Here is a 14,481-nt window from a genome sequence, read left to right on the forward strand (position 1 = left end):
AAGTGCAGGACCCGGCACTTGGCCTTGTTGAATCTCATACAGTTGGCCTCGGCCCATCGATCCAGCCTGTCCAGGTCCCTCTGCAGAGCCTTCCTACCCTCGAGCAGATCAACACTGCCGCCCAACTTGGTGTCGTCTGCAAACTTATGGAGGGTGCACTCGATCCCTTCGTCCAGATCATTGATAAAGATATTGAACAAGACCGGTCCCAAAACTGAGCCCTGGGGAACACCGCTCGTCACTGGCCGCCAACTGGATTGAACTCCATTCACCACAACTCTCTGGGCCTGGCCGTCCAGCCAGTTTTTTACCCAGTGCAGAGTACGCCTGTCTAAGCAGTGAGCCGCCAGCTTCTCTAGGAGAATGCTGTGGGAGACGGTGTCAAAGGCCTTACTGAAGTCCAGGTAGACCAATTCCCATCTCTGTTTTTCATGCTTGTGCGCCCCCTTCCACCTTGGCCCCTCCCTTTCCTCACCTTTAATCCTGCCCCTAAACATCTCACAACATCTTACACGTTGCCACAATCCCCCCTGAAAACTTCCCACAGTAAGTTTTGCATGCAAGCCTTTACAGAGTAAGTTCTTCCTCAGACATCCCGTAGTAAGTTTGCTCTTTTTTATGAGACTCATTCTTGATAACCCACAATAATCCTCTTTTTTCTTTTCTTATCAGTTACCAAGTTTCTGGTTGAACTTCTTCAAGGTTACACTCAGAGGTTCCTTTCATGGCCTATTTTTCAGTGTCTTATGAGTTCTAGTCTTTGTTACTGTCCCTGTTATCTGCTGTTTGTTAGGGTTTGTGTATTTGCGTGTTTAATTTATTACCTTTCCTGTTCCTTGCCTTGTCTTTCATGTTGAGTAGCTGTTAGGCAGATATACTTGCAGTTCCTTGCCTCGTTTGAGCATCGGTTTGCGAGAGGTGCTGGCTTGCACCTGTTGGTGCAGAAGCCCGTCACAGCCAAGGCTGTGTTTCTGCAAGTCTTGGATGGCCTCATTTATGGCTGGAAGAGACTGTCAGGGCCATATGAAGTTTCTGCTATTGCTCTGACTTCTGGGACAGTTGTCTGTAACTATTTTTCAGCATAGTAATCTCAATTCTCTGTTACAACAATTGTGGCTCACAATTTTTTTATCCTTGCTTGGTGGTTGAACGATTGGGTGTTGTCATCACAAATTAAGTCTGTTATAACATACTGCTCATGATGTGAATGCCTAAACATAAACTGTAAGTTTTAGAGTGAATACAGAATTTGTGCTGTATCACAGTATTCTCACCTCTTGCAAGAGTTTGGATAGATTAGATATAACACAAAGGTTGTTCAACCATCTGGAAAGTGAAGTAGTTGGTGCAAGCGCTTCTTCATTTCTTCCTGTGTCACCCCAAGCCAACAGGCAAGGAGCAGGTAGCATTGGAAAGTTGTGAGCAAGAGTTCTTAGTGTCTCTCATGTTGCCTTTTGGCTATTGATAGCATTTCTGACTTTCTTTTATCCTTAGAAAAGCCCATATTAGAAACATGGGGAAAAAACAAGTTGCTTTTTTTTATTGTAAATGTCTTATCGTGTCTTCCCTAATTGAGTTTTTTTGGGGGTACAACATTCAGATCAGTCATTTGTTTCAGTTCTTACCTATGTTACCATAGGAACATATACCAGCTCACAGAAAAATGAGGTAAGGCTTTTTATTTACCTTAGTCTATAGCAAGGCTTAAATTGTTATTTTTGTAGAACTCTGAGCTCATAGTACTTGCTTTTTATAAGATGCATATCTGTAGGTTTGAGTATGAATAACCCAAAGGAAATCAAAAAGGTAGAATCAAAGCAGTTGTGCTTTGATTACTTAGTACCTCTCTCTCTATAGAAAAAATACCTTTCTTTTTCTCCATTGAGGTGAGTCAAGTCCAACTCGTCGAGAAGCAGTGAAAAGGAAGACTGCAGAATACCTTATGCGTGCAGAAAAAATTTCCAGTCTCTACCATAAATCCTCTGAAGATGCATCTGTTTCTATGGTAAGCTTTAATTTATTTTTTTCTGAACCAGAATTTAGTATAATTAAATTGTTCTGTCTTTTAGCAAAGCATATTCAAGCTTGAGGTTCAAAAACTGCCTAGACTTCTCTCTTTCAGGAGGCCTGAGGAGTATTTTGATGTTACATTTCTGTTAAGTTGCTGTTCTTTTCTGATTCTTGTTGGTTGCATTTCATAGCATTACAAGGGGTGCTTGATTTAATCCAGGCCTGTTTGTTCGCATGCTTTCCTTCTACTCTGCAGTTAATGATGTAAACATTATTAATCATGCTAAAGAATTTAAAGGTAAGGCAAAAAAACCCACCAGAACGTAACATTTCTTTTGACTTTCCCATGAGAATATTGCTTGGTCCTGTAGGGAGCAGAAAGGCTGTTGGTTTCTTTAGCCTAGCGTGTAATGGTGTATCAGAAGTGAGTCAAGCACATGGTGGGGGGATGGGAGATGAATTTCCCACAAAGTACTTAATTGAGCAAATGTTCTTCCCGATCCCTTCAGATGTCTCTCTTGGATGTGCTTCAGTGATCAGTTGCTGCTTGATTTTTGAGGAGTTTCTGTAGTAATTCCCACCTTCTTAAGCAGCAACACCCTTATCTGTACTTGTACAAAAGACAAACAAAGCTTATTCCAAGGCACCCTCAATAAATCTCTACTTTGCCCTTCCCCAACTAATTCCTTTGGGACTTACCTGTTCTTACTTCAGACTTTTACTGTGGTCATGCTAAACTGTGTGTGATTGTCAATGACCGCCCTATTGCAGTAAATATAAAAGTTACCAACTTCCTATCTCTCTACATTTATATCAAGTGGGGACAAAAGGGGCAGAAGATTATTGCTGCTTATTTTGCACAGATCTAAAAATGCTTTAAGGAGACCACTGCTGCAAAAATAGGAAGCCTTATAAAATCCGACTGCCTAATAACTAAGTGAAAAAAGCAAAACCACTGATTTTGAAGGGTAGCTTTTTTTATGTTGAGAGCCCACAAGTACAATTTTGAGGATGTTCCAAATGGGATATATTTTGTGAGGTTTGGAGTCTTGCTGCTCCTATGAATTGTACTTTGAACAATTTAGTATTTTGGACTGATAGGAACTCCTACTAGGTAGTCTTTCTTTGGGTCAAACACCCCTGAAAATGGGGAAGAATCTGTGTTGAATGAAAACCTCAGTGTGTTTGGAAACCGCAGAACAAGAAAAAAACCATTAACAACCTATTTTTGCCTTTTTATAAGTTTAAAAACTAATTGTGGTTGGGAAGGAGGAAGAAATAGGTTGCATTTTTGTATGTGAACTTGAGAGGTAAAGTATTTCCTCTTTTATGCTGTACTGAATAAGGTACATGCCTTCTTTGCAGATCCAAAGGAAAGCAGGATTAATCGGGTAAGACAAGAAAAAAAAAAGTAGTGAGAATAGAATACCATTATTCTTCTGTGTTGAAACTCAAAATTGACAGGTTACGGCAAATCTGACTTTGCACAAGGAAAATGTTGCACCTGGCTCATTCTCCTTTTTACAAAAAAAGCCCTGTTTCCATGATTTGGCTTTGTTTTACCTAACTCTGTATGTGTATTTTAATATCTTTTATTTGCTGCTCTTCGTAATGCATAAACTTGACTTTTATCTTGAGAGTTTTGGAATTTGCTGGCATCAAGGGCAGATGGTGCTGATGGGTCATGATGGTTGTCGTGAGGATCAGCTTGTCTCCAAGTTGATAGCTGAAAGTTCATCGGGAGGAGGACTTATCTCCCAAAGTTATTGTAAGGGTGGTGGTAGGAACCACTAAGAATTGGCATGCTCTGTGCTCTGGCTTAGTGTCTTAAGGAAAGTGGGGAATGTGACTCTTCCTGCACGTTGGTTGCTGAGCAGACTTGAATTCTTGCACCTTAGTTACTGCTTATCCTTTTTACTGCCCAAGATAGTTTACATTGGCGTTTGCGTGAATTATTCCACCCCATGCAGACAGTGGGGTGGAATGACCTGCATCTATAAACGGTGTGATTCTTGGGAGCTACTAGTAGAAACATGCAGATACTTTGTGTCCTTCTCCTAAAGAAATTAAGTCTACAGTGCACAAGGTTAGTGTGTATGCCTCCTTGCACCATCACTTCACACCAACTTGATGTTTCTTTAACTGCTGTTTACATGCCTTTGGTCATGCTGGGGCAAGCCTGGTCTGTAACCACTAGCATCTCCTACTGCTGTAGGTCCTGCTGACTGATACCATCCCTTGTTCAAATGCGAATGTTTAAGTAACACTGCACAATGCCTTCTTTGCTTACATGAATCCGTAAAGAGGTCTCTCATCACTTCTGTGCAGGAGGGACACTGAAATCTTTGAGAGGAATCACTGCGTTAGTATACTTAGGAAGCCTTTCCTAGAAGCATGACCAAGTGCTGTTACACTTGTTAGCCCAGCACAGCTTGAACCGTTTAACTGAAATTGGTTTGCAAGAAAATGGTGGACAAATACTGTACCCTAGCATTACCTGTGCCTATATTACAATGGGCAGAGTGCAGTTTGGTTATGGGAAGCATAGTTCAGTGCAGGGAACTTCATGGGCAGTGGGGGTGCTGAGATCGTTTGCACTTTGGAGGAAGAGGTCTGACTAGTAGTAAGCAAGCATCGGCATTTGAGGCAAAGTGTTCTTGTTTGTGACCTGATGTTACAAGGCAGAACTGCTTTGTCACCCATGTCTGGTGTAGATAGCTTTGTGTTTCCTATTGTGCCCTTACAAGGAGCAACCACAGTGATCAGCATCAAAACTAGGCTCACCTGGCCTTCTTAGACATGAAATTTTACTTCTTTCTCATCCACCAGGCCAGAGAAATGTCCAGCAAGGGAAGAGGTAAGCTCAGAAGTGCATGTTCAATTATTGTCCTGCACCCCTCAGCCTCTCACATCTCCAAAAAGCTCAGGCTGCCAGCTGTGTGCTGAACCATGTGCAGCAGTCTCAAAAGACTATGCCTGCTAAATGCACCCCAAGCCATCCATTTGCCATATGAACACCATGTGACGGTAAAGCATGGCGGCTTTTCTCTGGTGACCTGGGACAGAGGGAAGCGAGCTATTCTTCTGCGGCCCAAAATGCCAGGCTCTTGCCTCTTCGAAGACTAGATTTCACTAGAGGTGAAGGCCTGGCATTTCAGAGCTGAGAAGCAAAAATTATCTTTGATGCCATGGAAACCAAACAAAGAACAATAGTAGTTTGTTACTTTACTTGCCTCAACAAAGAGCCAAGAGTGTAGCCCTCAAGGATAGCATCCTTAGCAACCACCCTGCTGCTGGCAAGTCTGAGTGGTGAAGAGAGGAGCACAAGAGGAGGTATTTGGAGAACCCTTGGCACTGTTAAAAAAAGGTTGTTGGTATAGGGCTTAAGGATGGATAGAAGATTTCTTAAGGCTGAAAAGAAGCACAGGGAACTGACGCAACTGTGACTGACTGTGAACTGTGGGGAGCTCACTTGACAGGGTCTTGTAAACATTGAGAAAAGCCTTACTATGACCTGTAGGAGCGGGAAATGTGGAGACAGCCTCTGGAGGTTGTAAACAGGCATGCAGACCTTCTGGAAAAACAAGCTGCAGCAAACGCTGTCCTTCTCTTCCTCCGCTGGCACAGCACAGCAGCCTCAAGGGCCTTCTCGACAACAAATGCTCAAGAATGCTGTGTGACGGCAGCAGCAGGCCATTTTGCAGAGTCTCAAGCTGTATTTTCTCCTCTGCCCCTTTGTAAGTAGCAGCTCTGGTGAGCCACCTCCAAGCCTGAGTGGGAGCTGCAGCAACAGCCTTTGAATCACACTGGATTGACTGTCAGAAAGCTGCAGTCTTACATAGCTGTCAGCTGTGAGGCCCAGCACAGCTACATGTACAGGCTGTGTGTCCGTTTTAACTTTGTTGGTATTTTTATAATGTGTATTTTTTTCACTCGTTGAAATTATTTCTGGTTCTACTTATGCCCAATTTTTGATATTTAGAATTGTCTCTTTTTTGCACTGTTATAAAAGTTGTTGCCTTTTAAAATGTCAATTATTTTTTATTTTCAAAGCAATTTAGTAACAAGAGTTACATGCAAGTCTGATGCCCAAACAGGAAAAGCAGTCTTCAGTCTTTGCAGTTTTCATAGGGTATCTTACTTCTAAAATTCTCATTAAATGTGCATGAAAATTACACGAAGTGTAAAGAAAATACACTGCTGTAGTTCTGTGAGATGTAAATTTAACATAAAATAAGAAATTTGGTCTCAAGGCTTCCACGACCACATTCAGTATTCCTGTCTGCTGCTGGTTCCAGATGTGCATGACCCCAGATGTGTCCCAGCTTCAGGGAAGATGCAATCCCAAATTGGTGATCACTGGGGACCTTCTGAAGCCCACCATAGCTCTGTCCATGTTCAGATGCGTGCAGAGATGCAACCTTGTTTTCCCATGGTGCGAGGTGAGGAAGGGGCCAGGATGTTCTGCCAGGCCAGGAGAGCTGGAAGCTCTTTGACACCCATGGTGTGGAGTCTCACACCTCAGGCCAGCAGTATCTGCTTCAAAACAAGGCATCTCCTTGCTGCAGTCGAGGGTCTGGCCATGCTACAGGGGGATGGTTACTGAAGTCATCAGACACAGACCTCTGAATGGTGAGGGGTGATCACGTTTTGATGTGTAGCTCTGCACTGGTGTTGGTGAAAATGCTCTTTTTTATCCTGAGGTTCTGTGGTGACTACTGTCAAAGGTGGCAGCATGAGCAGTAGAATCATTTCCTATCAAATGGTGTTTGTGTCAGCAGGCTAGGGATAGTGCTCTTGCCTTAAATGAGGTTAACATGAGAGGCTCTTCCTCTTGCTTGGCTGGTGGTGTACTTCTCTTTCTCCCCGTGCTCTTAAAACTGCTGGCAGTGATGCCAAAGCTGAGGCAATTGCTATTGCCATATTTTGTTGTGTAGCTTGCAAAACTAGAGCCTTCTGAAGGCAAGTGGTGGCCGCAAGCTGCTGGGTCTTTGCAGAGGCCAGCATCACAATCAGCATCATCCTTTTCCACTTGAAATTAGCATATGCTAGCCAAAAGGTGATGGTGGGAAAGGAACTGGTGACACTGATCCCAAGTCAGATAACTCCAGCTGTGCAGCTCAGTGTAGTCTGGAAATAGTTTCAAAACACACAGGGCCTAGCCACAGGAGAGAAGGTACTGGGTTACCTGAGCAACATGCTGAGCATTTGGAGAGGCTGCTGAAGGCCTTCTGCAGGCAGAGGTAGCCTGCCACTTTCTTTAGTATATAAATGCCTTATTTCTAAAGGCAAATGAAGCCTTTGAGTTTTTGTTACTCTCCTTCCTGGTTTGTTTTTTTTTTTTGTTCCTCTATTTTTGATGAGAGCTCTGTTTTTTATTTTTCTTATCGCTGGCTAGATGCTGAGCTTGGACTTTTACTCTATTCAGAGGAGCAGGCGGCTTCATAGAACGCTTAATTGCTGTAGTTCTGGGAATTGGGTATTTAGAGTTTGCTTCCGGCTTGCTTCACAACAGAATGTGATGCCTCCTCATCACTGGGCTCCACTATTAGACTTTGCAACAGTGAAACCAAAGTACTGTAAAGAGCAAAAAATAACCTGAAACTGATAAAAACGGAGAAGCTACTGGGAGCTGTGGAGATGTGGATGTGATTATTAATCATTTTAAGGTAAGAAATGACTGTAGAATGCGTATATGGAAAACGATGCGTGTACACAGTATTACTGACTGTGCCACCATTGGTGATATTTTATAGAAGGACCCAAAAATATGTACTGGTTTTTTTTGGCTCTTCAGACATGATGGGTGCAGAAGTCTGATTCTATAGCATTATTAGACAACTATTAACTTCTGTAGAGATGTATGAATGTAATTCATGGTTGAAATGTTATGCATAAGAGAAAATTTTAAAAGCTTGGTTATGGAGGAATGGTTATAAAATGTAATAGCATGCAGATAGAAGTGGAAATCTTTTATAGTAGTCTAGAGGATTTGGAAATATTTTCTTTCATTGAATGTATTCCTTAGAATGCTTTTGAAGTCTTGTCATGAGTAAACTCTGTGTTAGCACAACTCTCTGTTTCAAAGCAAATATTTCATTATTGCAGAAAAATTGCGCACTCTTAAAATACCACCCAACAAAAGAACTCCCTTGACCTTCCAACAGCTTGCTAGAATATGGAACCTAAATTAGGTGTGGAGAAAGAACTTCATGTAGAGTTTTTTTTTCTTCATACTAAAACCTTTAGTGATTTGTAGAATCTGGGCTGTTTTCTCTTAACTGCTGTTGGCACTCTTGCTCAGCAGTGTTTACATGACAAAATAATTATAAGACCCAGATAGATAAATAAAGATAAATAAGAAACTCTTTTTAACATAGAGCCCAGTAGGTGACCATAAAAGAAAAGCACACTTTTCTCCATGCTTTTTGACTGTGTGTTTTTGAACCTTTCTGTTTAATTTTGCAGGCAATGCTAAAACAAAAGTTGATTTTTTGGGAAAGAATTTGGAAGGAGAGAAGGTGGTTGACTGGCAACATGAAGGGAAACCAGTTTTGGGGAGGGCTTTGGGGAGGTGCTCTGCACTTGGATAGCACAGTAAAGATGTTGGAGGGCAAACACTAGGGAGGAAGCAAATGGAATTACCTAGTTCAGGATCTTCAGTTTTTCTGAGGGCTTCTGATCGTAAAGGAAAATTTCTTGATTTTTCCTGATACGTAAACATTTCATCCACAGCATAATTGCTTACCAGCAGTTTTCCTTTGTGACATATTTGTTAAATATTGCCTGAGGATGCTGACAAATTAGATAAACAGCTTTTGCTTCTTAGAAGCCTAAAAATCAAGGAGTTTCACCTTCCTCTTCCTTTACCTTTATGCAGTAGAAATGTACTTGGGGAGGCCAGGCTATGCTTAAGAAGAGTTTGGCATTCAACAGCTCTGCAAATGAAGTTACCTTATTTGCGAGGAAGAGATCCGGGTCTGTGGTTCTACTAGAAGCTGCATGTTGAATTTTTGGAGGAGGATCTAATAAATTCTCTCAGTTGGGAACTAGAAACTTCTGAAAATGTTTGTTAATGTGCCAGAGGTGTATGTGATGCTTAAGAGGTTGATCTTTGTCCCAGAAGACTTCCAGTTGAAATGTTGTTCCCTCCTTTGACATGCAAGCTTTGGTTTGCCCTAAGAAACTACAAAACGTAGCATGGACAAAAATCTATGTGTATTAACTACTTGAATAGTTAGCACCTGCCAATGCTTTTGCTATGGTGTTAATCTCTAGATTAATGATACGTGGCTAGCTACCTTTTTCTAAGGGAGTTTTAGGAATCATTGCTGTTGTGCACTTTGTTATTAAAATGATTTCATAAAGCTCACCAGAGAACCCTGTTTATAATTCTGTATTTTATGTTCTTCAGACTTAAAAAGCCTCTAATTTGCTTTCTCCTCCTCAGTGATCTCTGAATTATTTTGTATCCAGAATACCTGTAAGGCTTTGATTATTGTGATGGGGTAAGAATTGAGTAATCAATTCCCAGGTTCCATTAAGCATAGAAAGTATAAAAATGCATTATTTTTTCTTTCTAAAATTTTTGTCCTCAATGTTATCTTGATTTTTACTTACTTGCAAGTTGTTGTTGTTGCACCCCCCCGCCCCAACTAAGGACAAACAGAAAACTTCTCCTTTCATCTTCACTCTCTCTGATTTATGATAAATTTAGTTTCCTTTGGCCTGGCATTTGCTGCAGCAGGCAGTCTTCCTTCAAGTACCACCCTGATTGATGTATAATCTTTGATATCTTCCATTAGCCTCCCGGATCACTAAGTTCAAGGCCCTCTTGGAACCTAAGGAGCCCTGCCGAGGAACTGAAGGCCTTCAGAGTCCTTGGGGTGATTGACAAGGTAATTCTTCAGTGTCTCTTCAAGAATTCAGTCATAAATCGACTGCATGCTGACATTTTGTCTTTGAAGCTGTGGATCTTAAGGATATGAAACAAAAGGGGAAAATGACTCAAATGCATCTGCACTTTAAAATAACAAAAGTAGAAGAAAAAAGGCTTTTATCTAAGCAATTCATGTAAGGTCATGCAAAATACATTTGAGCTAAAGGATAAGGTACATGTTTGGTGGCATTCAATAGGATGAGGCCTGTTTTTCAAAAATGAAGTCATGGTTACAATACCGGGGTAACAATGAGTTGATGTGTTTTCAGTTGAATAATCTGGTGGATACTTGAAATATAGAAGGGTAGAAATTCCTGCTTTTGAACTGTCACTTGAAATAGGGGCTGGGGACACACACGACTGTTCTCCTTCCCTGAGAATTTGTAATTGAAATCCCCCTCCAAGACAGAGATTCAGCCATGAAGCCAAGCTTATTTTTGACTCATGCAAATAATGTCTTCCAAAATCCCTGGGTAATACCCCTCTGTAAACAGTAAAGGACCATACAGATTTTTTGCAAGCCTAATTAAGAGACCAGAAGAATTGCTGCATTGTTTTGATAATGCCGATTAGTTATCACCTTACCAAATACTTTTATGATGATGTATTATTCAGCAATGTGGCAGTGGCTAATGCAGACTGTAAAGGCTCATTTCCTTTTTGCTGCGCCAGTTCCCTTGTGGCTTTTGATAGTTCCTTACGTAGTCCCTGGTCTGTGCATGATGTACTGATGCATGGACAATTTACGCATTTGTAACGTGCATCAGAAAGCCTGTAGCTGGTCTCTTAAGGTCTGTATTTTTTGGTTTCTTTTTCTTGTTGGATTGAACCTAGCTATGGGGACTGATTTTTGTTTTTCTTTGCCTGTTTTGTTGTAATTATGTGCATAAGTTGATAACTTCTCCTCAGAGGGCTATATACATTAGGTATTATGGTTGTTTTTATAGCACACAAAGTTTTCTCAGCTCTGACTTCATATTCATTGTATCTTCTTTCCTCAGTTGTAAGTACAGAATTTAGCCTGTGTTCCACTCTGTATACGTATCAGAGAGACAGGTTGGAAAGAGCACCTATCTGTTGGATTAGTAGTCACTAACTAAATTAGTAGCCACTAAATGGATGCAGTAGGCATGGATTTCGTGAATTAGTCTGACAATGTGAGACTGCAGAAGTGTTGGAAATGAACCAAGAAAGACCTTTTTGATATCTTCGTTCTTGTATAAGAGTAATGAACAGCGACTGGAGAAGATGCTTGATCAGAATGAAGCTTTTGGAGTCCTTGGTGTTATCAGATCTCCTAGATCTCTCTGAGCCCAGCTCTAGTAAGTGTCCCAGGTGCGAGCTGAACGTGTCCAGATCTTTGAGGCAGAGCTGGGAAGAATCAGGGTTCTGGTGATGACAAAAATACAAGATCTTAGTGTTGGAGATGTGCGTGAGGAGTAACAGGCTCGTGTATACAGCTGGTATGCTCATGTGTAAACAATATTATAGGGGTCAGAGTTAATGTTTAATTATTATATGAAAAAGGGAGCAATGTTCTTTCAGGTGTCTCTGTACGCTGTGTACCTGCTTCCAGTTTCTCCTTATTTTAACTTAATCTTAGTCTGAGTATGCTGTCTTTTTTTATATATTTTTTAAGTGTTCATAAAGTTGTGAGGTAAATGAAAAGCTGCTCTAAGCCCAAATGTTCAGAGCATGTTTTATTTGGTTTTACAATGCATACACACAACGCATGTGGATATGAAGCAAAAGTGTGCACATGTATCTATTTGTTGGAGACGATGCCCCTGCCCGTGGTTTAAAGCACCATCTCATTTCCTTCCTCACCATCACTGTTCTTTGCCTCCTTCTCTGCTTGCATATGCCCTAAAGCTCACATCATGGAGAAATCCAAATAGATGTGTAAGTATCCTCGCTGGAGCCAAGCAGATGACATAGTGTGTTTGTTCGTGAAAATGGATTCTGATTTTCAGGGCCAGCGTTGAAAATGCCATGCTTTTGGGCACAAGTCTGTAACTGATTCAGCATCACGCAGAGTTTTGCCTGAAAATACTCTTATCCCATTCTAACCCTGAGGTAGCTGCTTCGGTTTCAGCAGAAAAAGGGTGTATGGATAGTAATGAGCCACTGGCATTTTTACTGCTGTCTTGCCTAATCCTGTGCAAGACTGGCTTAAACACACTGACTTAAAAATGGTGGTGGTTGGTTTGCAGACTTCTCCCACTGCTGCTTGAAGCCCAGAGTGGTGTCTGTCTGCTACAGTGCTGCCTCAAGAAAACCAGCTGTTAACCTGTACTCCATCAAATGCTGACAGGTTCAGTGCCTTCCCTTAGAGTAATGTCAGTCTTTGTTCTTTTGAAGCCTCTTGAAGTGTTTTGAATTGGCTTCATTTTCACAGACAAAATGCTTGTTGCTACCTGAAACTCTGGGTTTTTCAAACTATTTTAGGCTAGGCAGAATGATTAAACATTTAATTTTAGCCTCGTTTATTCCCAATGTGCCATCTTTCCCTCTCTGTCTGCCTTTCCACCTTCCTTGTCGCCTGAATAATTTTTGCTGCGTTGACCTTTTCTGCTGAATCTGAGAGAGTTAGAGATCTTAGTGTTATTAAACTCCTTACAATATTGTGAACATTCACAGAAGAATGACCGTATCTGTGCCTTGCCTCCCATTCTTCTCCTCTCATGCAAAAGCTGTGGTATAAATCCAACTATTCTAACAGACCCAAGAGGACCTACACTTTGCTTGAGGAAACCAGGTTTCTTGAATTCTGCTGCTATTGTGTTTGCTTACTTCATGGTGTCAAAGGTAGTTAACCTTTTGCAGGTATTTTATGTGTTTTTATGGGAAGAGTCTACCTGTGAGTAGGCTTCTGAAAATAGAGGTTTAATCTAATTATAAAGGTGGCTTTTGTCCTGCAAATGTTGTGGACTCTGAGGTGCTGCTGATGGGCAGCAAAGCTCTTGTTATTGTTACCAGAGGTACCACATTGAAAACAGGCTAATATCTAAATATTTTAGCTACTGTTATCACCAACCAAGAATGATCAATTATTTTATCAGTTCATGTACCTTAAAGTAGAAAACTTCTTTTTGGAATAGCAAAGATTTTTGCTTTCAAAATTTGCCTAATTAAAAAATCAAGGTTGCAGATTCTGTGCTGAGTTTCTGCCCTAGGCAAATCTTTCCTTTGAAGCTACAACTGGCCCCTAAAGAAACGACTTTGTTATGGTGCTGCTGGATACCTTCACAATGCTGTTTCAAACCCAATTTCTTATTCTTTAGAACCCTCTGTTATTTAGATTAATTCAATTTAAAGATTCATCTGGAAAGCAGAGTGCATTAAGTAATAACTATGCCTCTGTAACCAATGACTGTCTTTTATGTCTTTTCTATCCCCTCCCCTGGTCCCCCATCAAGCCACATTGTCTGTATTGGCACTGGTGTGACTGTGACCAGTTCTTCCGCAGATGTCTGTACATTGGAGCTTCTTGTTGTTCAATATGCTGTTTGTTAAGCTTCATTATACAATCTGAAACCTTATAAAATAAAATACTCTCATCAGGGCCTTGCTAAAATTATTTTGGGAGTTTCTGAAGAGGATTCTAGAAGTACGTAACTTCTTTCTGAAGAACTGGAAGCAATTCTGTTAATCTTGAGAATAGGTTATTTTTTGTGGCTGTCGTGCTATCGTGAAAAATCATAGCTCTGATGGTAGTACATTTTGATGAATTGACCTTAGAAATATGCAGAAGAACCATATCAGTATTATTAATTATTTAGAAAGTGTGATTCCTACTTGTCTACTTGATGAGTGTAAGTGCCAAAAAGCAGGAGTATATAGAATATATGTAGAGTTTGCATGCATAATCTGCAGACCCATAGTTGACTTTAAACAGGTTATGGTTAGTTTTAATGGAATTTAATCAGAGGATAGGAGAAATGGGCTCTTTTTATGGCAGTGTGTGTGCTGTGCATGAATAACAAGACATAGGTAACTGTGTCCTGTAAGTGTTTGTTGGAAATTTAAATATTCGACATTTGATTTTGAGGTGAGGTTAAAGACTGTTGCAGTTGTGAAATTGAGTTGACCATAGCAGATGTTTTCTCCCACCTGGCTCTCAGGTGCGCACTGCCAAGCATCTTTAGATCATCTTATGGATTTGAACGAGTGGCTGTGTGTACGTAAGAGGTGTGGGGAAAAGGGAGCTGTAATAAACATCACAATCAAGTACAGACATTCATTCTTGTTTCATTATGATGCTTAGAAAGAAAATCTGGCTGAAAACATGTTATAATGAATTCAACCGACTAGCAAGTTTTCCTCATCCAAACATGGCATAATGGAAAATAGCAGGGGCAATAATGGTTAAAAATCTGAAACTGAGTAATAATAGTAACTATTAATACAAATAAAGAAACTTTTAAGAGCTTGTTTTATGTTTTGATAACCCTCTAGTTTCTTAAGCGACTTGCCAAGTCCTACAAAATCAAATCAACTACAGAGTCGTCGTCAAAACTGATTTCTTGGCT

The 14,481-nt window shown here is 40.7% G+C and overlaps 1 protein-coding gene across 5 annotated transcripts in view; it reads left to right on the forward strand.

Moving 5' to 3' along the window:
* The window catches only part of RPS6KC1 (ribosomal protein S6 kinase, 52kDa, polypeptide 1), an 87,353-nt gene that overhangs the window by 34,707 nt on the left and 38,165 nt on the right, over positions 1–14,481 (forward strand). For all 5 annotated transcript variants that reach the window (XM_009330189.1, XM_009330187.1, XM_009330191.1 and 2 more), the window contains 2 exons: positions 1,887–2,005; positions 9,816–9,908. In XM_009330189.1, coding sequence (XP_009328464.1) covers positions 1,887–2,005; positions 9,816–9,908 — 212 coding nt within the window. The remainder of the gene's footprint in view (positions 1–1,886; positions 2,006–9,815; positions 9,909–14,481) is intronic.

The sequence above is a fragment of the Pygoscelis adeliae genome, unplaced genomic scaffold (genome assembly GCF_000699105.1).
Source record: "Pygoscelis adeliae isolate BGI_AS28 unplaced genomic scaffold, ASM69910v1 Scaffold308, whole genome shotgun sequence".
In the NCBI taxonomy this organism is placed as follows: domain Eukaryota; kingdom Metazoa; phylum Chordata; class Aves; order Sphenisciformes; family Spheniscidae; genus Pygoscelis; species Pygoscelis adeliae.